Raw genomic sequence first — 24,830 nt, forward strand, 5'->3', positions numbered from 1 at the left:
CAAGGAATGTAAAATCCATATACATGTATGTGTATGTAGAAGATTATGGAAATAATTTCTGATTTTACAGTCTTTTATGTATGCTGGTATCTCTTCTGCTTGCCCCTTTCAAGTAGTTCATCTTTCTGCAGAGTCTCCATCATAGTTATTCGTATTAAGTGTTGCTTTCAGATCAGAAAGAGCGATAAAGAAGAACATACTTAGATAATTCTGCTCTTCTGAGAAGCTGGAACTCTTCTTCCTCTTTTTGTTAAAGAAAGATGCATATGTAGAGAATTATGGCAAAGCTATTAGAAAACCCATGTTTTTCTGCCCAGGTATAAGGAAATGTATGTGAAAATTAGCACAGTTTCTTGATAAGCAGACTTATTTTGATATTAATGCTGAGTGAATGCATGTTTCTGTTTAAATGGAATACAATATATACAATTTAATGTTATTCAGACTTCTTCTTTTGTAATTGCTGCTCACTGGATGTTATAGGTGGTTTTTTTGGAGTGCTGCTGGCTGGTAATCATTCTACCAGCAGCGTATCGGAATTCATATAGCAGATCAGCACTGACCTTGCGGATAATGCGTTGACTCCTTCCCCACTTGAAGGGAGGGGATGCGTGCGCTGGGAGGAGAAAGAGGAGAGACTGGGGTTGCGAAAGGAGCAGCTGAAATTCCAGGTTTGAAATGTTAGAGGTCACCCAAGTGCTGAAAGCAGGTTAGCCCTGATGGGATCAAAGGAGAGCAAACAGCCGCAGAGGTGGTGTCTGTTTTTCCTCTGACACCGCTGTTACCAAGCAAACTCTTCAGAAATTATGGTGGATTTTTGTATGGTTCTTACCTTTTTTTTTTTTTTTTTAAATTATTAAAATCACAGTGTACAAAATCCTGGACCAAAGAGTGGATGTTTTCCCTGGATGCAAAAGCAGGAGGTAGCTGTAGGGCATATCTACATTCTGCACGCTGAGGAATGATGAAAGAATATATTAGGGGGAGGGGAATGAGAGAGGAGGTGAGTATCAAGATTCAGTAATTCAGCTAATGTAGAAGTAATTGCTGACAGTCTGCTTCACAGAGAGGAAACACGACAAAAGCTCCAAGTCCCCACCTGTGAGAGAATATTCAATACTGCAGTTCAGCAGCCATGGGTTGTATCAGCAAATGGAGTTGGCTTTTCCCCCTTTTTTATTACTGCGAAGTGAGAAGCATCAGTGGAAACCAAATCTGCAGAGTGCAATGGTAATGCCTACGTAGAATCTCCACGGCAAGATGTCTGTTGCGATGTCTCAGCCGTGCTTTGTTCCTAACTTTGCCTTGGAGAAAGGAGTGTCCTGCATGGTGAGGGGTGGAGGGGGAAAGGGTGGCTTTGTTCTCACTCTTGGAGCAGTTTGTGTTCCAGTGTGGGTGCCACTGAGAATCTGTGCTTTTGTTTTGGGATGAAGACTGGTCTAGAGTTGTGGGTCAGAAATTACGTCTGTGCTGAAACCATTCTCTCTAGCATCGAGGATAATGCAATATAGAAAGCTGAGCAGTTGTACGCGGAAAATATCCCTAGCCTCTAATTAATCTACAGTGTCAGCGTAAAGAGGTGCATTTTGAGCTCTGCCATTGAATTTCACTCAAAGTATTGAAGAGAAGGGAAAAGTTTCGGTCTGTCTTTATTTCTTCCTTGCTCTTTCATCCTCTGCAGCTTAATCGCTCCCGATGATTGAAACTGGCTCACACCAGACCCGGCGTAAGTCTGTTCATTTATAAGGAGACCAAAGGCAGCACTGGTGTGCAGCTGCCCTGGGGACCAACGCTTTTTCAAAAATGTCTGTGGAGATTGGTTGCATGTGTTACAAGTCAAGGCACAACTTGATCTGTCAATATTTAATTGGCTTTCAATGGCCACCCCACTCTTCTCTAAAAATTAAGTGGTTTGTGTCCTGCGAGAAATTTGTATTAAGTGAATTTGTGACCTGCCTTTTTAAAAACTGTCAGGAAAATAAAAATCGCTACAACACATTGTGTCCTCTTCTCGCAGTTTCCAGGAAATTGCTTCTTAATTTACAGAGCAGCATGTTGGCGCTTGGTATTGATAATGAGATCTCAAACCAAACACGTACAGAAATAATATCAGGGTGTTCTGCTGGTTTGGTTTGGTTTGGTTTTGTGGGAAGGAGGTCTTGGGGGGCAGCACAACTGCTGGTGCTATTCCGTGCTGTGTCAACGTACCAGTATCAGCCTGACTCTCTGTCTGTGTAGCTGTGCCTTTCCACATAGCTACATTTGTAAAAGCAGTAGTTAATGGGAGCAGAAGTATTAGAATATTACCGCTCGCGTACAGAACTTTGCATTTTGGAGCCAAATGTGAAACCATTCATTGAAAGCCCTCATCTCGGGCTTAAATCAAATATGTCATCTATCTGTGGTTGCTGATTCATCCTCACCGCTGGAAAGAAACATTTTTAATCCTCTGCTATCTTGGCAGGAGATTTTTTTTTTTCTGTGATAGGCTTCTGCAGCACTGAAAATTTGCTGTCCTTGTGACGGATATAAAACTGACTAGCAGTGAAACAGCTTGATTTTTCAGTGTTTTTCTCATTACTGCTGCTCTTTCTGTGAGGTCTCCCGGAGCTGCTAATGCTCATCTGTCTGCTTCCCAGTATATGAGGGCACACCAGCAATAATGAAATGCACTCAGAAAAATATGCCTTTAGTTTGGGATTTCATTATGAAAAGACATTAAAAAAAAAAAAAGCAAAACTTTCTGGTATTGTTTCCAAATGTAAGGATTACTGGCTTGTTTCAGAAGAGTGGTGATGCTGATTTATAAACAAGGATTTGAAGGTTTTATGGATGAAGATTGATTACCTGGATACTTTTCTTTTTCACCAGTTATTTCTTGTGAATGTGTCCTGATGATCATCAACAGTTTTATGGAGAAATACCACATCAGGACCTTTCACTCTAGGCAGGGCCATGTTATTTTCCTACTAATCTGGATGCTCTGTTCCAGCTAGATTGCAGAACCAGGGTTTGTCCAGTAGAAATGTCCAACTTCCCTGCTTAGATAGCAGATTAAAACAACAAACAACCCCCCTCCAAAACAAAACAAAAGCCCTCAGATGCTACCTACCAAAACAACAAAAAACCCAAACCCCACAAAACTGAAGAAGAACCTAGCTTTGCTCCCATCAGCTTTTAAATGACTGGGTAAAGGGAGGGGAAGGATAAACGTGTACAGAAAGTGATGCCCTCTAGTCAAAGCTAGGCTTGGGAAGCCTCACCTTGAGTGTGTGATAAAGCAGTTTGTGGCAACAGATCTCTCTGACCACCTGGGAGTGAGCACCAGTACTCCAGGCAGGAAATGGTCCTACCAACTGGTGAAAAAATCGCACCGGTTTTCTCATCTGAAGTGCAAAGGCTGCCTGCTAGCAAGAAACGTGTGCGACTTCACTGCCGGTGTAATGGTATTTTAAATTCCACTTCTAGAAGAGTACAGAAGATCACAGATTAAGTTGTCTGTACGTTTGTGAGCACTCCTGACATTAAATGTGTATATATTTTTATTTATAGGCTGGAACATGCTGTATTTTTTCCCCAAAGAAAACAAAGCTGCCAACGTTTGTTGAGAGCACCAACTTGGCAGCTTACAAACTTTGCTCCTTTATACCTGTATATTTAGATTGCTTGTGGGAAAGAAAAGGTTAATCAGTATGTAACCGTGAAATCCAGGGTTGGTTCAGGCTTCAATCAATTTAATGTCAATGTCAAAATATTTCACCAGCTCTGACTAGTAGAGTCCAATGGTTTTGATACATTTCTGTGCTTTTGTTGTGGTTTTGTTTAACGAAACAGGTAACGCGTAACTTTGATCACGTTTTAAGATCCTAAACGATTTGCTGTCCTGAGTCGATCAATGAATTAGTTTAGTCATTAATTTTAGTCTGATACTAATGTTTGATTTCGTAGCTAGTGGCTGTGGTCTTAATGTTGGTACTGTGCTCTTTGTTGTTATTTTTGTTGATAACTGTAATAACAGGTCATTCTTCAAGTGATGCAGAACTCAAACTTTCTGCGGACTTGGTTGGACATTAACTGCTTAGCTTACACGTTTTACCAGCTCCTCAGCAGCTTTCTTGTTTTTGCACCCGTCGGGGAGTCTTGTTGGTTGCACTGAGCAGTGCTTGCTGTACAGAACCGCTCCGACTTCGTAGGGGCAGCATGCATTTATAGAGGGATTTTGGGGTAAAGTTCACCCAGTTTAGTTAGCTGCTGTTTTATTGATGGGAGGTCTTAATGCAGCAGGAAAAAAGTACTTTCTGTGCCTGCTTCCATGCTTGACTTGGTGCTGCTGAAGGATTGAACTTGATCCTTGTGTGACAGAGAAAAAAAAAAAAGCACTGTTGAAGAGGGGGCTAATTTGGAGGAGTAAGATCAGCTCTTCCAGCTGCAAGAAACAGCCTTTGGACTAGGCAGCACTCCTACTGCTACTGTTGCTGTCTTCACCTGTTACATTTTTTTTTTTTAATATTCATCTGCCTGGACAGCAGCTGTTTGCGGCTGCTCTGGCAAATGGTCTCTTGTAAAACGGGAAATCTCAGTTTTCCTTGAAACTTTATTAACTCCCTTGTAACTGCTGATCATTTCGTTCATCAAATCTTTCTTTATCCACCTGCACTTAAAACCAGCTGAATTACTTCTGTCAGTTTTACTCTAACCGCTGGGGTCAACTCGAGCAGTCTTCCCTTTTGTCACTCTTGCAGCATTTCAGAGCTGCTTGCTTTGATTTACATTAGGCATGCTGCTTATTTAGAAGACTCCAATTTTTGTGTGTGAAGCACCTATAAATTAGCTTTTGATTAGCTGACACCTCGGTTGACTGTAGTTCACGGCAGATTAAGATAAATGGTTAACAAAGATGCCATCTAGTTCATGATGAACTACCACCTGCCAATTCAAAGCTGTCTACACTGATTTTGGCATTGCGAGAGAGATTTTAATGCCTGTTCCTCTGCAATGTAATTGAGTTTTCTGCATAAGAAACTTCCTCCCGTGAGTTTGTCGCTCCTTCACCTCATTCTGTCAGAAAGCAGTTTCTCCTCTTCCTGTCGCTTCCAGAAGTGCATTTATGCTTCTTTGTAAATTTTTAAAATATATTTTTAATAAATCTGCCTCACTGTTCTCTACGTATTTCTCAGGAAAGATGCTCTTCATCCACTATTTTCAGGTATCTGACGCTCCCTCATCTTTTCATACACTCTTCCTTCAAATTCATCTGCTCTCTCATCTACGTTTCGAGTGCACTACTTCTCTTTTTAGGAAACTTTCCTAAATACCTGCATAATCTTAAAACTCCCCATATTAAGATGCAAAGGTTCTACAGAACTCTGATGACAATCAGTTGTGGAATGCAGGTAATTGTGGGTGTTCCTGTACTAATTTTATTTCAGAATTAGGAAGACAAGCAACCTTCAGCTGGTTTCCTGTAAATACCGTATCGGGATGGAGAGGGACTGGCTGTGTGTTAGAGACCGTTGCTGCAGTTCGCTGAGTTTCTTCACAGTCAGAAATGGTCCCCTGGAAGGTAAACACGGTGGTTCCTGTTGCACACTGTGTTTGTCAGCCACCTTTTTGATACTGTCTGATTCAGAGGGATTAAGGAAACTGACGAAAGAGTTTGTGGTGTGTGGAGAAGAACATGTCATAGAAATTGGCGAAGCCAAGTGCTGAAGTTCTGATGTCTGAATTTGGAGAACTTAAAAGCAGGATGTTGCTATTTTAAATAGAATTTCAGTTCCTGTGTGTTCGAGTCTGGCAGTGTCTTGCTCAAAAACCAAAAGCAAGGAGTTGATGTCAGTACAGCCTTACTGGGCAAAGAGATGTGAAATGCAAGAAGTGCCCTTTGCTGCTTTAGATCCTCTGAAGTGTAGCATTGGTTTTAGTGTCCGGTTTCCTTAGCTCCAAGAGCTTGGGTCATTGCAAACCAGGGAACGTCACGAGTGATTTTTCAAATGGGAGGAACTCAGGAACCTTTTCCATAGACGAGGGAGAAGCAGACTTTTCTGCTAGCCTTAAAAGAAGTGGTTAAGGTAGATAATACTCAGTGCCAGTGCTGTCTCTGTCTGCTCAAGTTCTCTTGGTGGTATGGCTGTAAGCTGCCTGCTGCCTCCTGGACGCTATAGAAAGGTTCGGTGCCAGCGTTCAAGGAGGTTCTGCTCGTCTTGAGTAGACCTCTTATTGTAGCTTCCTTGACAGCGTGCTTTGTTCTACTCCAGACAGAACCCGTGCTGGTAACTGGTGGCGGATGGGAGGAGGAGGTTGCCAGAAGAACAGTGAAGAACAGTTGCTTGTCGAACAATAGGTTCGTTGCCTCTGTTTATGTTTACTCCGGTTCCACAGAGCTCCATACTGCGGCTTTCTCCGCTTTGTCCCTGCGTCCTGGACACGGCGATAGGCTCTTCTGCCTAAATGCTGGCTATTGTTTGTGCTTTCAGCCCATGCTCGGCTTCGCTGAGCATTCTTGTTCAACCAGCACACTGTGGCTTAAATTCCCTGTTGGAGCAATGCTGTCATCAGGTCACAAGCTGTTCGTGCTCGCGATGAAAGTCGATGACAAGCTTTCAGATGTACTTGTTTGGCTTGCATCAATTTTTGCTTTCAGGATTGTTTTTCTAAGGAGGAGCTCTATGTAATAATATCTGCTCTTTGGGGATTTATGCTAGTCATAAGCTTGTCCTTCTTCACAATATTTCTCAAGCTCAAGGAGATCTCAGAATTAATGGTGACTGTTTCTCCAGGTGAAGGAGACTTCTTGAGTTCTTTAACCTGCTTTTATAAGAGACCTGGGGAGCTGTCTTTTACATGAAGCATAAGATCTGCTTTCTGGAAGAATTTGCCTTGTTCAAAATTCAGAGATTTTTCTCTATGAGAAAATTAATTTTTAATGGAAGTACTTACTCACTGAGGCACAATTGGTACATGGGATTTTGAAAAGCACCACTGAAGCAAAACAAAGGAGTAATGGCTGTGATGTGGGAACATTTTAATTCAGGAGAGAAGAAAAAATAAGTTTGTGAATTACACTTACTGTGACATTCAGCAGAAATTACCTGCAGGTACTGATTTGAGCTGAGAAAACAGAGGCATTAACGCTACCATCTAAAACTTACTTCTTTGGATTTGCATCCTGAATTCTAAAATTGAACTTTGAAAGCCCAGAGTCAACATGTATTATCTGATACGATAGTTAGGTTTATTTGCCCAAGAATCATCTGAAGCTTGTGAATCCTTATATGCAATGCATTCAGCTTCTAAAACAGCGTTGCTTTTTCTCAGCACTTCTACTCTTGCTGGAGTTTGAAGGACAATAAAATAATTTGATGTAAAAAGACAAGTGGATAAGGATTACAAACAGCAGCCTTCTATTAATCAAGAGAAAATATCATACTGATGGGTGGTGAAGGTGCTGTTTGAATCAAATCATAGAATGGGGTTGGAGGGGACCTTAAAGACCATCCAGTTCCCTCAGGACCCTGGGATGCATGGCATCGGGCCCCGTGGACTTGTACCTGTTCAGTTTCGTCAGGTGGTCTTGAACCTGCTCCTTGCTTATAGTGGGAGGGACTTTGCTGCCCCAGCCCTCACGTAGAGGTGCAGGGAAACAAGGTACATGGGCAGCCTGACTGGCAGTGAGGGCTGAGGCAAAGAAGTTGTTGAGTACCTCAGCTTTCTCCATGTCTGTTGTTATCAGTTCTTCCTTCTCGTTTTTTGGAGAGCAAACACTCTTCTTGGCCCTTCTTGTCTGGCCAGTGTACCTACAGAATCCCTTCTTGTTATTTCTTGCATCCCTTGCCAAGCTCAACTGCATTTGTGCCTTGGCTCTTCTGATTCCATCCCTGCTTGTCCAGACAGCTGCGATGCCTTTCATTGTCACTCACATAAGTGAGCAAGTTAGGTTTTTTGTTTGTTTGATTATTTTTTAACACTTTAGATTTTTTTGGTCTGCTGTTTCAGTATAATGTAAAGGTTAGTGGGGATGGTTTAGTACTAGCATGTAAATCTTCTATTGGACCATAGTGGTGAGATGCAAATTACCTGTGGTCTGAGCTCATCTACTTATGGCTGTGAGCCCCAGCGCACACACACATATAGCTTTTATAGCTCTTGTAATACCTGACAATCTTGTATATGGAAGGACTACAGTAAGTGTCCTTTCATTTGGCTTATAAATTATGAAACTGCCGAGGAGTTACATACACGGCCTGACCTTTCTCTGAATGCTAAGTTCTGTAGATTGAAGTACTTGGATTTACATAAAAGAGGGTTAAAAGGAAACAAAATCTTCTGTTTATTTGTCTTCTACATCAAATCCAGGTCCTCACTGTTGTACAGTACATCTCTTTGTGACAGTTTATAATGTGTCAGTTAAAACATGTCACTGGTTTGTAATCTTAATATTTTACAGGTCTAATCACAAGAGCTGCTGCTGGGATAAATATTTTGCAACTGCTGCCTTAAAAATAGTAGAATTACATGAAACAGAGGGAGAACCACATACCTTTGAAAATATTTTGAGACAGTGTTTGTCTGCAGCTGGCATTACATAGCAAAGGGCTGTAACACGGTCCAAGGATTTGGGTTGTATCAAACTGTTGCTGCGAGCAATCTCTTCCTGCAGAAACTTTCACCTCCAGCAGCAGAAATACCACAACGGATGTATTTGTGCACCACTTTACACTCTGGTCACTTAATCTAAACCCATCTTTATCACTACTTCAGGCAAACATGGATAAGATGCAGAGGAGTACGTTGTATTCTTCCCATCCTCCTCCTGTGCAAAAGGCTTGCTGCTGTTGGCAAAGAGGGGTAACAACAGTAACAGTTTAGGCTTCTGTAGTGAAATGCTCCAAGCTCATCTGAGATCATATTCATGGTTACACACGTGCTTGTAGTCTGGTTTTAATGAGACTGGGTGAATATTGCTGTCCTAGAAGTTCTGAAATTTTAACAATTGAAATTTATGCAGTACACAATGTGAAGACTGAACAAATTGTTGACCACAACCTCTTCTCGTGTTCCTGAGAGTTAGATGATGCCATATCAAATGACTGAAAAGGTATTTTTCCCTGGCTTTCCAGTAAGTTTTTTTTTTATTTGACCTTCCACCTCAGTGCTTATCCATCAGCATTTACACACATCCAGGCAACTACGGGCCCAGAATCACATGACAGTTACACTGGACTAGTATTTCTGAGTAATCTTAAACAGCAGTTGTTTTCATGTCATCAACTTTTCTATCCTTCTTATGTTGGTACATTCATTCAGTAACAATTCTCATGAATTTAGCTAAATGGTAATTTTATATATAGTTCTAGCTATATTTATGTAAGTAGAGTAGTCTGTCCTCTTTTTGTTCTGAAGAAGTAAATAATGTCTTTCCTAGCTTCTCAATTATCTGAGAAATGTGATTTAGACGCCATGAGTAGCATTGCTAACAAGTTTTTATTCATTCAGTCAAATGGGACTTATTTGTCTCTGTTTGCATGGCTTAACTCACAATTCTCCTCTCGTCTCCTATTGATCCCAACAATGGGTATAAACCGTTGCAGACTTTGAGTTATTTTTATTGATATTGGAGGAGCCAGGAACTCATGTTAAGATGATGATGTTAAATATTTCTCTCTGAATCTAATCAGTATTCATTTCTTCTGGATGGCTCGTTGTATTCATTAGTATCTGAGGTGAAAAAACAAGTTAAAACAAGTGAACCGACTCTCAAGACAGCTTTACCTCTAAGAAACACCATTTACTTCTGTTATACAAACTTGATTACAATGTGAATCAAAAGCAAGCCTGCGTGTGAATGCTGTATGTATACTGGGAGCACCTGCTGCATCTGAGAAGTACTCTGGTAGAACTGGTAAGGTAAAGGTAAAGTTAACCTCTTTCAATGGCAACAGTCGGATGCTAGGAGTTTGTTGTCCAAGGCAGAAGGACCTCTTTGCTTTGTAGGACAGGATAAATTAAGTTGTGCAATATGGGTGCTTCCCAGACTGCCAGCCACATGAATGTCAGCGACGATCCGTGCAACGTATCTAAAAAGGGTTAAGGAGACTTGGCCCCATTAATCTAACATGTTGGTAGATCTGCTGTGGAAGATAAGGAAGCCTTTGGAAACGCAGATGTGAGAGCTGCCGCTTAGAACAACTGCATCGATCGTTTCTTTCTTTGCTTACACCTTACTTGCTTGTAGCTCTGGTGGCCAGATGTGGTTTGACATGTTGCTTGAAAAGTTTTGTTTCATAGATACGAGCGTGACAGTAATAAGTTCAGTGAGATGCAACTATTGTGATAGGCCTAAATAAGAAAAGCTGAATACATTCACAACATTTATGACCCATCTGAAATTGTTTACCACAGAATTACGATGAGATTCATGCTTAATGTGAAAACTCCCCACGCATATAGAGAAATACCAGCATACTGACTTGTTGTTCTGTATTTACCTAACTGTAAATGCGAGACTTTTGTGATGAATTATGGTCATACCAAATGCCTTAACACCATAATGTAAGGTATTTCCTGTCCTGCTGAGTACATTCCATTAGAATAACTTGGCGTTTGTTTTTTTGTAAAAACTGGAACCTAGCATACTGATCCCTCTTTGAAAACGGAGAGCCAGCTTTCCTCTTTTCCTGGAGGATAGCTAGGGCTGTGTGTAAGCCAGAGAGGCTTCGGCTCTGCTGCCGCCCAGAGAAGAGTCACACCAGGACACTCTGAACCACGAGTGCTCACTCTCTCCTCCAAACGAGATTTTGGCTGGGGTTTGCTTTTGCCTTACACCAGCCCTCCGTGTAAGGCAGAGGGGGTTTCGGTGCCGTGGGGTTGCCAGAGGGTGGCTCCATGCAGCCCTCTCCCAGTGGCCTGCGTGCAGGTGGCTCTTGGGAGCATTTCTGTGTGCCCGGCCATGCAAACTGCACGGCGTGTCTTCCCTCAGACTCCTCCTTTCCGTCCTCACTGCTCCGTGGCTGGCTGTGATGTTGGCGCTGCCAAAATGCCCGTGCAGACTGGGCGAGGGGTGCTTGTGGCCTGGAGGAGGGATTGGGCCTGGCGCTGCCGGTATTGACAGGCGGCTGAGCTGAGCACCAGCAGCGTTAGCCTGCTGCAGGGAGCAAGGATGGCTTGCTGAGGCTGCTTTCGACTGGAAGCCGGTTAATTCCTCTGTCCTGCAAGCTAGTGAAAAGTACCCCTGATGCCTGTAACGTAGAAGGATCCATGTGCAGTGTGACTGAGGTACCTCCCTTCTGTGATTGCTCTGCTCCTTCAGCTGAGTGATTCAGAGAAGATACCATTCTAGGACTATGACCTTTAGCTCCCCCCCATTGTTCTCAAAGGGTAAATATGAAAATGTAATGTAAACTGAAAGCTGTGCCTTAGCGGAGGAGTTGCTGTTTATCAAGTAACATGGTTTTAACCGCTGAAAGATTCAATAGTGCAGGTTTTCCTTCTAACCTTGTTTTTTCCTCCCCCTCAAGCTTTTTTTCCTTCTTTTTTTCATGAAGTTGAGTCCTCACAAATGGTTTCAGCACATATTATTATTGCTGTTGCAAAAGGAAAAAAAATGGACAACATTTGGAATTCATTTTTCAAGAAAATTATGGTTCTTCAATGGTTGCTTGACGTCAAGCACATACAAAATTTTTATTGTTTTCTGACATAAACGTGCTACAAAACTTAAGAGCCTAAGCTTAAGCTTTCTTAAAAATCCCAGTTGCAATCTACATTTAAACTGTGAAGTTAATGGTGTATTATTACTATTATTTAACTGTTTCTTGTGTGCATTTCAGTTTGTAAATGGGAATAGGTGTTTCCGTTCTGGTAGAGTGACGCCTCAGAGGGGCTGTTCAGTGGCTCCTTCATCCAGAATTATAGCATGCTTGAGTCTTTGCAAACTACAGATTATTTTGTTCTGTGGTAGGAAAGCCCTGTGCAAACTCTGCTTCCATCCCAGATGTTAACAAACATTTAGCAATAATCATCCTCGTCACAGAGAAGTTCGAGCGTGGTGCCTGCAGCAGCTGTGATGGTTTTGCATAGGAAGGACTTTTGGAGCCCAAGATGGGCATTCAGTGGTTATGCCAGCGCACTCCCATTTAATCAGTGCTGTGCCCCCTGTAATAAATCCTGTCAGACTTTACATAAATCTATCCTCCTCCTCCTCCCTCAGGCACATTTGTACCATAGCATCCTGCATTTGATTGTCCTGCCAACTGCTCAGTGTTCCTAGAGTCCAGAAAACAACGGCTTTATAGGTCGCATTTGGTCTTCAGGCCATCTGGCTCTCCAGGCATGGGTTAGGAGAACAGCACTGTTGAGTGTAATGTACTTTTATTCTTTTTTCCCCATGTGAGTTCTAGATGTAAATTGTACTTTATCATTTGGTATAATAAAAGGTACTGACTTTTCCCCTACTAGTGGCTCCTAATGTCTTACTAAAGTTTTGTTGCAACCTGTTGTATAGCAAAAAGACTCTTTTTTAAAAAGCCTGTAAGCACTAAAAGCACAATATTTTCACCAGCTCATACCGAGGTTTGTCAAACAGAACAGCGCATTTGAAGTAAGACCTTGTCTAGCAAGTTTTGAGGCAGATGGAATCTGATGGCCAGATTGTTAATGGGTTATAAAATGTATTTATAATGAAAATGTTGATAAACTATTAAGTATTTGCTACCAAATGAATCTTTGGAACTGTTTTACAAGAGAAATGGCATATAACAGAAAGAAACCCGTTCAAACTTCTCGATTAATAGTTTTTGGTAGTTGATTAATGGTAGGTGGTAGAGAAGTTGAAGCCTTCTGTAGTCACCGAGACCTTCCTGTAGAGGCTTCTGCGTAGGGTGGCATAAGAGTGAGACTGGCGTGATGCCTGCTCCTGCTCCTGTCTTTGTTACTTCTCAGCAGTTATGTGTATGCAAAAGAGGAAAGCTCTGCTGCACTGTCTTCTGAGGAAATGGACTTTGAATGTTAATTTAAAACTTTGGTGTAGAATGCTTGAAGGTAGTTTGTCTACTTTCAGTTCTGGCTTTTTTTTGGGGTAAGCCAGTGCAACATGTGTGTTTATCATTCACTTGAAGCTGAGTGACTAACAAATGGAAAAACATTTAGAGTAGAGGAGCTCTTAACCCTTTAACTGCTGTGCCTGACTGCATGCACTAGGTTTAAGGTCGGCAACTGTGTGTGAAACCATGCTGCTGCAGAAGGTGGTGTTGCCATATGGATGCTGTTACTTGGGTGGAATAGTGCCAAAGACATTAATAACATTTCCATTGTGCCTACACACTTCAGATGTCACCAGAAGCTGATTTAATAATGTTGGTTTTGTTGCACGGTAGCAAATCTCTCTTTTCTTGATTCATTTCTTGCTTGGAAAGACACTGTACAGTAATTGAAAGTAGCATAATCTCAGACATCCCTCTCTTCAAAAGTTGGTGATATTACTTAAAAAATGCTTATTCTGACTAGGTCAGTTTTGAGAGATTAGATTTTCCTTGTCATTTAAAATGTGGCAAGGAAACAAGCCAAATAAAACCTTTGTCTTTATCAACAAAATCAACAAATCTTTTATTTTAAGCCCAAACCGCTAAGCATTAAATTAAAAACATACATACATATATATGTATATTTGTCCCTGACATTGCAGTAATGAGTTGTTCTGTGCAAGTCTCCAGCAGAGCTGGTAATAACTAGTTTTGATTCCATTTCATGATTTTTTCTGTTCCAATCAGGATTGATGGCAATATAATGTTAGGAAATAGCTGATTGTGTAGGCATAGGAATGAACATTTATTCCCTTTTTGGATCAAAATAACTTTAATAGCTTTTGATATTAGATTTCATATTTGGATTTGGTGAATGAATCCTAAGCTGAAAAACGCCCTTTTACAGCAGAAAGGGTCCTTATAGCTGGAGTTTGCAAGTTGGGACAGGTTGGACTTTCAGGCATAATGGGGCATGATATGTTCAAGAAAAATAAACCAAAAAGAGAAGCCAGATCTCTCTGCCCCATTTTTTTTTAATTCTGCTTTTGGCTTAAAAGGGATTGGGTTTTGGCTGTTAATGTAACAAGCTGTTTACCTTGGCAGAGCTGGGCCTAAGACCAGCCTTTGTTGGTTCACAAACAAAATTAGTCTGAGCTCTGTCCACAGAGTCTTTGCCTCATAAATCATCGTGCAAACCGGGACGCTTTGTTAGTCCAGTTCCTGAGGAACAACCTAGCGCAGCACTTCAGGAATGAGGTATGATGTACTTGCAGATGTGTAGCAAAACTCAGATAAAGCTTTTCTCTTAGCCTGCCTGGATCAGCATTGCCTCCAGTATCAATCCAGCTTCCACAAAGACCAAATTTCATCTCAAAAGAAACAAAAAAGATTAAATTTGAGTGGCAGAATGAATTTTTCAAAACCACAGTTTGAAAAGCTGGCATGAAGCATGCTTTAGAAAATGAGCTTGATTTAAAAACTGCAACTTTATGGCCCTATAAATTATGAAGCACTTTTAGGCTGTTATATACTCTGCAAGCTTCAGTAGTGTGATAAATGAGAACTTTGAGTAATCTGCTGAGTACCTTCCCATCAGTTTGCCACAATCTGCACATTTGTTAGGTGTGCTCTTCTTCATCTTTCCAAACCGTGCTCTTATGCTCTTGGTTTCCTTCGCAGAGTCTATAAACATCATCATAGTGTGGTCCATTTTGGTGACTCGTGTCTCTGTCAGCTTACACACACACTTATGTTACAGTAATCAAATCCTCTGAGAGAAGACAGCTTTTACAAATATTTATATATATTTCTTAAGAAGTGGAAAAACTCATAGACATATAAGAGCCTGCATAATAAAGGGTGGGGTTTTTTGTTTGTTTAATTAAACTTCCAGTAAAACAAAAGTGGCTGAACAGCTGTCTGTATATGAATTAGTTCAAGGCAGGCAAGAAGATAACTCTAGTGCTTCCAGCCTACCCAAACAGCTGTAGGGTCAAGTCAAGAGCCCTGTTCTACTTTTTGTTCTCTTTTCATATGAGAGAGAACGTAATTCGTAAGAAAATGAAACTGTCAAGAACTGCGTTAGTTTTGTGGTCTTCTCTAGGGAAAACTGCAAGGACAGCAACAGGCACAGGTACTGGAAGTCTTTTATGGCATGGGCCTTAGGGACTGGGAGAGTTGCTGGTCTTCTTTCGGTATGTCTTGTTGCAGCCCAAATGTTGAGAAGTGTTTGAAGAATCAGTGGCTGGAGCCAGGACGGTCCTTGCTCCTTTCCTGCCTGCCTGTTACAGCTCTCTTACCACCTCTTGGTTGCATAGGGAGAACTCTGAGCAAAGCAGTTTGTAACTGCATCCACAGCAAAATGAGCAGAAGATTTAAAAGCTTCTGCAGCAGGGGAGAGAAATGACTTGTCACATGCAAAAAGTAGTGTGTAAGCTGTGAGTCCTGAGAGCAAGTGCATCCTAGTGGACTTCTGAAAAGTGAAGAATACAGGGCCTTGCTTTTAAACAATCTTGTCTGGGCTCCACCAAACTGGAAATACCCTGCTAAATAGTCTGAATTTTGCCTTTTTTGAGCCTGAGTTCTGTTATGTTCTGTGGAGATATACATTTTCACTGATGAGAGACTTAAAGTATCGTGTGTACCTTGGTGATGCTGCTGCCTGAACCTAGTAGTCTGTAAAGGGCTGTTGTGTGGGCCAACAGCCAACTGAGCCAACTTTACTGAGCACTCTGGGGTAACGTCTGCATTTGTGGATAACATAGATGCTATTTTTAGAGTTTTTTTCACAGTATGTCCCCTTGGTTTTTCATGTTTTCTCTAACTGCAATGGTTGGTTCAAGTTCAACAGATTCTCTGCCTGTTGGGGTGGGGAGCAGAGACTCCCATGAAGCAAGTCTGGAAGCTGGAAGGTTGTAACTTCTTATTCCAGGAAGAGGGCTACTGCTCTACCTCAAGGTTTGCAATTACAGAATAGGTTCAGTGCCCTTTCAACAGATGAGGGACTGGGTGCTCAGTCCAGTGAAGCACCTAACCCGGCTAGGCCTGAGCCGCAGGGAGAAAGCTGCAAGTGGTAACAGTAGGGAAATTCCCTGCTGTGGGGAGTGGAGGCTCCCATCTGCTGACCTGACCTGTCATCCATGGAGGCTTGCTGCTTGCCCACGGCTTGGGTCCAGAATGTTGTGGAAAGACTGCCAAGGCCTGTCTGGCCCTCAAGCTACTATGCTCTGCTGCTCTTCCACATAAACTCCAGTGATACTGCCAGTCATGATCTGGAGTGTCAGTTGTGTCTACGTTGCTCTGGCTGATGGTGAAGAGCATGGGTGCCTGGGTGGTTTTGTCCTTGATCCTGTTGGTGAGGGGGAAGGGTGTGAGGAGGAGTGGATGGATCCTGCAGGTAACAATTGGTTGTGTAGTTGGTGTCAGCAAGAGTTTGGGTTTTATGACCATGGGACCTTCTTTGAGGATTGAGGGTAGCCTGAAAAAGATGAGATCCACCTAAGCAGGTCAAAAGCATCTTTGCTAACAGGCTAGCGAACCAAATGAGGAGAGCTTTAAAATAGCAGTGGTGTGGAAGGGACATGACAATGAACAATCTCATGAAGAAGTGAAGGGCTGGGTTGGCAAGCAAATTTGTGGAGTGATGCAAACAGTAGGGACCTTGTAACTCACAAAACAGGAGTGAAGGGGGCCCACCCCAAGCACAAAGAAGTGCCTATCAGAACTACAGGGAAAGCTCTCGTATTCTGTCTGGGAAGTCAGCATGGCTGGGTGCCTCTCTGAAATATCTGTCTCAATGCACTAATGCATCTAGCATGGGGTAAAAATAAAAATTGCATGTTTACACGAAGTTGCAGAGTTGTGATTTCATTAAGGTCATGGAGATATGGTGGGATAGCTCACAACCGGAGTGCTGCAATGTATGGATACAGGTTCATTGGGAAGGGCAGGCTTGGGAGGTGGGGAAGGAGTGTTGTCCTTTGTGCAACAGAGCAGCTGAAATGCATGGAGCTCTGCTGTGGGACAGGTGATGGACCGAGAGCTTGTTGGTTAGGGTTAGAGGGCAGACCAACGTGAGTGATGTTGTGGTGGGTGTCTCTACAGACCACCTGACCACAAAGGAGTAGTGAGTGAGACCTTCTTCAGGCAGCTGGAAGAAGCCTCATGTTAGCAGGCCCTGGCCCTCATGGGGGATTTCAACCATGCTGGTATCTATTGGAGGGGCAGAGTAGTTTGCTTATACCCTGGGCATGAGCAATGCAAGTTTCTGGAATGTGTTGATGACATCTTCTGGACAGAAGTGATCAAGGAGCTGACCTGGACTTTGGCCTGTTTGGGGATCTGCTTGGAAGAACCCTATTGGAGACAGTTGTGGAGAGAAGAGGGATCCAGGAGAGCTGGTTGATTTTCATAGGTCACCTACCTTAAGCTTGCTAGTGGTCCATCCTGATGAGCAGGAAAACAAGCAAAGGTGTCAGGATGTGCATGAACAAGTTGCTCTTGTCAAAAACGAAGCATACACAGGAAGTTTCCAAGAGGTGGAAGTAAGGTGAATTGACCTGGGAGAAAGGTAGAGGTGCTAAGTGTGCAGGGATGGGGTTAGTAAAGACAAAGCTCACATGAGGTTAAATCTGGTGTGGGATGTGAAGGACAGGAAAGGCTTCTACAGGTACATAAGCAACATGAAAAAAACTAAGAAAAGTGTGGGCCTGCTGCTGAATGGGAGTGAGGGTCTTGTCACAGAGTTATGGTTTTGTCACAGAGTTGCTTAGTGCCTTATTCTCTTCGATCTGTAATAGTAATACTGGCCTTCAGCAATTCCAGGCTCCTGAAACCAGTGGGAAAGTCCAGTTCTCAGTGGTGGGTGGAGAACTGGGTCGTGATTAGCAGCACAAGGTCCAGCTGAAGGTGGTGGTTATTGGTGCCAGTACTGATCACCATCTCACTAATGGCCTAGGTGGTGGGACAGAGTGCTCTCAGCAAGTCTGCAGGTGATAGAGGCCTGGGAGGAGCATTTGACGGACAGCTGGCTGTGCTGCCTTTCAGAGAGACCTCAGCAGACTGGACAGAAGGTCTCAGAGGATCCTCCTGAGCAAAGGGCAACACTGAGTCCCACACCTGAGAGAAATATCTCCATGGACCAGTATGGGCTGGGGCTGCCTGGCCAGAAAGCAGCCTTGGTGAGTAGGACTTGGTGGGCACCAAGGAGAACACATGTCAGCAACACGTCCTTGTGGCAAAGAAAGCTGAGAGCTTCCTGAGCTGCACCAGGTGGAGCGTTGCCAGTAGGTGACCCAGCTCTAGGACTTCTTTCTGGTGAGAAAACCTGGTGTGCTATGCCTGGTTCTGGGTTCTCCCATACGATAGAGACATGGATATCCTGAAGTGAGTCCAGCTGAAGGCCGTGAGGATGAGTGGGGGACTGGAGTGTATGGCATAGTAAAGTCTGAGGGAGGTGGGACTGTTTAGCCTGGAGAGGAGAAGGCTGAGGAAGATCTTCTGAATGTGTCCGAATACCTGGCGTGGTGGAGTAAAGAAGAGGAGCCCAACTCCTCTTGGTGGTACATAGCGAAAGGATGAGAGACAACAGGCATAAACTGAAATACAGCAACATCCATTTAACCATACAAAAACGTTTTTTAACTTTAAAGGTGACTGAACACTTCAATTTCCATCCTTGGAATTACTCAGAACCCGACTGCGCAAGGCCCTGAGCAGTCTGCGCTCTAGTTGTCTCTGCTTTGAGTAAGGAGATGTGAGCTAGATGATCTACAGAGGTGTCTTCCAACCTCAATCTGAGTGTAAATGTGTTGTACTCTACCTGTGTTCTGGTAATAAATGGAGTAGCACCAGGAGCTGTGCTGGGACCTGCTGTGTTTAATACCTTTATCAGTGACCAGAGAAGGCAGTACAGTGCACTCTCCACAAGACTGCAGGTGATACCAGGTTGGTCCAACAGTTGGTGCATAAAATAGTGGAGGGATCCGAGGCTTAAGAAAATGCAGTTGTATAGGCTGAAGAAGAGTTAGGAGGTCCTAATAACAACCTTTCAACGCCTACAGGGAGGTTATTAAGCAGATGGAGCCAGGACCTTCACAGCCGTGCATGGTGGGTGGGCTTGTGTCTTTGGGGGATTTTCAGGATCCATGTGGACAAAGTCCTGGTCAGTCAGGTCTGGCCTCAGAGCTAGCTCTGCTTTGAGCAAGAAGTTGAACTAGAGACCCTCAGAGGCACCTCCCAGCCTGAGTATCTTAAGTTTCAGCGGTAAATTTTTCAAGTTCTGTTTGCATGTCATCTTGTATTGTGCCACTCTTTCTCTCTTGCTTTTCATTCTGTAGTTAGCAGACCTTTTATGAACATCACAAGATGTTTGTCTGTGGTTTTGGTATGTTTCTGGGCTTCATAGAAGAAGCAATAGGTAAATATCATCAGCTGTAGCCTCGTGTCTGGGGTGTAGCAGCAAGTCAGAACACTCTTTTAGCTATGACTTGCAGGCTCTGGGGGAGGAAGGAAGATGTTCTGCATTGTCTGTGTGACATTTTGGGGGTGGAAAGGAATAACTCTGCTTTCTTGTCAGCTTAATTCAATGTAGTCCTTGGGGCTTCTGTTATTTAGGCAGAACCTTTTTACTGTCTGTGGTGTAATAGTTAGCTTTGCTTTGTGAGCTGCATTGCCTCTTTGATGGCCAGGTCTTGCCGGGTTTGCACAGCACAGTCATTCATGTAGAAAGCAGATGCACATTGCTCTCATTTTTCTGTTTCAATGGTTGGAGTGTGAAATGTTTGGTGGAACATCCTGGCACATGGTTTTCCACTGAAGAAAACAGGAGGAAGGCATTACAAATATGGCTATCCTTGACCTCGCCAGTCAGGCTCCTCCTACTAGATATTTGATGAACCACTAAATATAACCATTGCTACCGTATTTCAGTACTTCTAGATTGTTATTTTTGATTCTTCAAAGGATTTCTTATGTCTTTATGGCTTCCCTAATTTTCTACAGTGACTCTTTGGTATATAATATGTTGTGTGTATGGTTTCAAGGCTCCTTCCAGGAAGAGACCAGGACACACCATGTAATGGTAGCAAGCTTGTAACGCACCTCGGTTTGTTAGCAGACACTCAGAGCAGGGGGAGTATTTCATCTTCACGTCTTCTGATGCATAATCACAAGTGAAAGTAAATTTTTATCCTATTGGTAAAACCCTGTGACAGCGTGTTCATGCAGCACAGCTTTTCATTTCTGTATAAATAACAGTAAAACTCAGGAAAAAAAAATCTTGATAAATGCTCTTTAGGTTAATAGCGATGTATCTAGCAAAGTAGGTGCAGTGGCTTGGAATGCTTGTGGAATCTATTCAGTAAGATAACATTTTAGAAGTCCCACGATCAAAAGCTAAAACGTTTTCCAAGAAATAAAAATAAACTTGGAAATGCTGCTAGAGCAGATACTGCTGAAGCTGCACAAATTGATTTCTTTTAAACAGTAAAGAAAAAAAAATGTGTGCCATTCATGTCCTTTGCTGTGATGGGCATTCCTATGCTTTCTTTTTTTTGGCCTCCTCATGTAGCAGTTATCCACAAAAATGTTAGTGTTAGGTGTTGCCTATTTAATGTGCTCTCTTGCTTAAAGTGGATGTGTTACACTGAGAATCTGTACTTGGATTTGTTTTCTTATTCCTTTCAAAGGCTTGGAAACTTAAATACACAGTCAGTAATTATGCAATATGTGTGTTTCTCTTTTAGTGGAGGCGATCGTGGAATTCGACTACAAAGCTCAACATGATGATGAGCTGACGATCACTGTAGGTGACATAATCACCAATATCAAGAAGGATGATGGAGGCTGGTGGGAAGGACAGCTCAAAGGCAGAAGAGGTTTGTTCCCTGACAACTTTGTAAGAGTGAGTACAAAGTGGAACTGTTCTCGTGTTGTGTGTATACGTTTTGTGTACTATGCTGTTCAGACTAACTATTGGACTTTATATCATAACATTTCTTAAATCCAAAACCATATTGTATTGCAATACAATGTTCCATTGAGGCTGTGTTAGAAAGAAAAGATGGATTTCTTGTAAAGACAGCATAGTATCGATATCCTGAAAATAAAAGTAGCTACCCCTGCATGTCTGCACTGTTCAGTGGTTATGTTTGGCTGTGTTGTCTGGGAGCAAAGTGGTTGTTCTAGAACAACCCACATGTCAAAAGGAATAGAACAGTTAGTCTACAGTCTCTTCCATGGCATTTACAATATTTTCTCTTTGTAGCTGTTGCTGCTTCTTCTCTAGAGTGCTTTCTTAGGTTTTATAGAAGCTTTATGTGAATACTTATTCGTGGCTAAACTAGTAGGAAATAATTAAAGTGGATTTTTTCTAAATGATTGTCTAAAAAACCTAAAAAATATATAATTACTTTGTATTTCATGTAATGTGCCAAATAACTTGCAATAATACTGATTTTAGAAAAGCCATTCAAAGTTTTAGAAAAAAATATTTTACCGGGCATCTCTGTGTGTTTGTGTATGTCTGCACATATGAGACTACCTATTAGCACATAGGAGACTAGCTGTTAGTACCTCTGGGCCTCCTTGATCTGTCATTGCAGACCTAGGCCGTTAGTTTCTGCAAACCTCTATAAACTTAGCTTTCCAGGTACGGAGCAGAGAGGAAGAACTACAGTGAACTACATAAATGGGTTTTATGTTAATCTGTTAATGTAGTTTCAGAGGATCTTTGGGCCTTTCCCCTTTCCAAGGTTATAAATATTATTTTTCTTCTTCTGTGTGAGCCTATTGTGTGTTTATACACGTACATGTAATGAAGTTACTTCATTTTTCTTCAGTAACGTTCCCTACATCAAGGTACTTTGTGGAGGTGGTTTGTTGGCAAACTTGTAGACCTTGTAACAGGGAGGCACAAGAGCCTCAGGGGTTGCAGTGGGGACAAACATACTCTCATCCTAGCCCCTGTTCTTGCCCTGCCAAGAATAAGGAATGGCTCTGTGTCTGTCAGCCAGCAATGAAAATGAGGAAGTCAGAGGCTCACTCAGATGAAAGGGAGTGGAAGGGCAAAATAGATACTCCAGTTCTTGCTAATCTCTGAAAATTCACGCTGCGGGACTCACTGTATATTGATAATATTTTTCTGCTTGAACTTTGCTAGACTGCGAAGTTCTCTGGGATAAAACCAAGTTTTCTTCTGGCTGATATTTGAAATTTGCTGCTGATCTTAGGAGGCATTGGATTTAGTGTCCTAAGTAAATGTGGCCTAAGAATTTCTGTTATGAAAATATCATACTCTGTGTATGACGGTTTGCAAGCGCTCTGCCTTAATACCTACTTTTTAAGGCCAGTTCTTTCCAAAATTACTTCAAGCTGTGGTGTCCAGACAAATGATTAAAAAATAAATTGATTTTTCTCAGTAGGAAATTTTAAAGCAACAGTAAATGTCTTGCATTCTGTGTTCACATACAATATCACTATTTGTTTTCCCGAAGTTTTTTTTTTTCTTAAATTAGCATCTACGTCTCTTTTCTAAGGAACTAAAAACCACATTAAATTCTTCCTCATTCTGAGATCTTGCTTGAACGTGAAGTTAAATATATTTTTTATATTTGATCATTCCCTCTCTAAACTAGGGAACATGCAGTAGAAGATACAGACTTCATAAAAGTGCAGTTAGTTTGTGACTATCTTGAGTGAAAAACTTAATTGTTCTTCAGTTTTTCTCATGGAAATATCTTTATTATGTGGGGAACTATATTTAACCATAACAGCGCTCCCATTAGAAAGTTTGTTGAGTGTAATCATTCCTTTCGTTAAGATTGTGAGTAATTGCAAACTTTCTCTTTTGGTTATGAACGTTTTTTAGCATGTGCCTGCAGAGTTGGGCTCCCCAGCAGTCAGTTCATGCCCCACTGCAGGGAACCCAGCTGTTCTGTTGGGTCAGGAGGGTGCAGAGAGGCGGACAAAAAGGGACACTACAGATGAGTGGTGGAGTTGAATGCAACTCCAAATTCCCGTTACTTATCAGAATTGGTTGCAAGAGTAGTTACTTGAGAAAGTTATTTAGAGGTAAATATCACTACGGAAATTCTTGAGGTACTTTGCATTCTTCTTTCAAGTGGAGGGAGTCATTTCTTATGTAATATAGCTTTTCCTTCCTGTGATTTGTTTTTTCTTTTAGAATAAATTCATTGTGACATTCCACAGAAACTATTGAGTTTTCAAAAACTGAATGTTTGGGCTGGATTGAAACCACTGAGTAAGATAGTCAAGAGGCCTGAGTGGTCCAGGTTAGCATGTGTTCATTGATTCAAGAAGTGCAGTTTGGAAGAAAAGATGTACAAATCAGAAATAACGTTAAAATAAGTTAACGTTAACTGTTATTTAAGAAAATAAAAAACTATTTTTCAAGTGCTACACAACAAGGTGGAAAAGACTTTTGGAGCTGCCTGGAGCAAAAATGGTTCTAAATTCCACAGGAAAAAATGCGAATTAGGAGACCATTGAAGAGGAGATGTCTAAAGACAGATGTGAGAAAGAGGAAAAGGGGAGGTAGCAATGATGTGTATGCAGTACATATGCAGTAATTTTTCTCAGGGGACTTTTGCTGTGAAGTTTTGTCAGAGGTGCTTCCTGTTCTTGAATCTGCAAAACAACTGCTCTGAATTTTAAATATTTTTATAGACACACACACACTCACACATCTACAGATTTATACTCTTCTTATGCTGTGCAATTCAATATGCAAGGTGTAACGGAAAAGGTATTTGGGATTTCTTTTCTCTTTCAGTTTTCTCTGCTGATTAGTCTGCAGCTATAGTCAGCTGGAAGATTTTGTGGGAGAAGTTTGTATAAATATGAGAAAATTCTTTGTCTTTAAGATTGAATTTCCCACTGTCAGCCTTTGTAGATGCCTGTTTTTGTTAGAGATACTGATGCTGAATTTATCATAAGAAGTGTACGAAATGTGTATCTGGTCATCATCTTTTTCTGTTTTCTTTCCATTTTTGAGTAGAGAAATATAGGTCTGAATGAGTGAAGAGTTCTGTACTGTTGCTGGTTACCTGCTTTACTTTTTAATTACACAGTTGAAAAAGAGGAGGAGGAAGCAGGTGTGATTGCAGTGTTTTATTTGTATGGTGTAAAGTTAGCTTTCTGTATCTTTCTAGCTTGAAAACTTCAACATGAAACCCAAAATCTATACTTCTATAACCAGAAAATTAAGTAAATATGAATGATGTTTATTAGATCTTTTTTTCTTGTATTTCTTTAAGAAATGACATTAGGAGACAGATGTGGGTCTGTTGTTGTCGTTGGTTTTCCTGGTCTTGTTTTAACAAATTCCGTGTGTAAGCTTGCACTGCAGTGTAAAGCTGTAAGTACAACAGCAGCTGAGACAGATTTTGCTGATAGCAGATGAAGATGTAGAAAGCAGGAAGCTGTGGTGCAGAGCCATCCTTGCCTGTTTTAATTTACAAAGCCAATTGTGTCGGATTAGATAGTGTTACAATGGTAAACTGAACAGCTGCATACGATGACCTTTAATCTTGCCCGTACTCCGGGGGACCTGCAAATATTGCTGGCACAATTGGGGCGGCGGTGCAATGCAATTCATTTTCAAATTAGCAAGAAGTGTATTGTTTTTGAAATTGCAGTGCCTAGTCAGTGTCTTAGAATCGATGTGCTGTACTGTTTGTGCAGGGGCTTTGTGCAACTCTGTGGCTGCTCCAGGTCAGAACGGCAACCTGGCTTTGTTGGTTGTACAAGCACAATATCGTTAGTGCAAATCAGCTATAGAATGTCAGGGATGTT

The 24,830-nt window shown here is 41.8% G+C and overlaps 1 protein-coding gene across 6 annotated transcripts in view; it reads left to right on the top strand.

The window, feature by feature from the left end:
* The window catches only part of SH3KBP1 (SH3 domain containing kinase binding protein 1), a 255,788-nt gene that overhangs the window by 35,368 nt on the left and 195,590 nt on the right, over positions 1-24,830 (top strand). For 2 of the 6 annotated variants that reach the window (XM_083850240.1, XM_083850241.1), the window contains exon 2: positions 20,762-20,919. In XM_083850240.1, coding sequence (XP_083706366.1) covers positions 20,762-20,919 — 158 coding nt within the window. Of the gene's footprint in view, positions 1-20,761; positions 20,921-20,982; positions 23,782-24,830 lie in introns of those variants that run through there. The other 4 variants (XM_083850242.1, XM_083850245.1, XR_014588688.1 and 1 more) reach the window with 3 other exon arrangements.

This window comes from Anser anser, assembly GCF_964211835.1.
Source record: "Anser anser genome assembly, chromosome: 1".
Lineage (NCBI taxonomy): Eukaryota > Metazoa > Chordata > Aves > Anseriformes > Anatidae > Anser > Anser anser.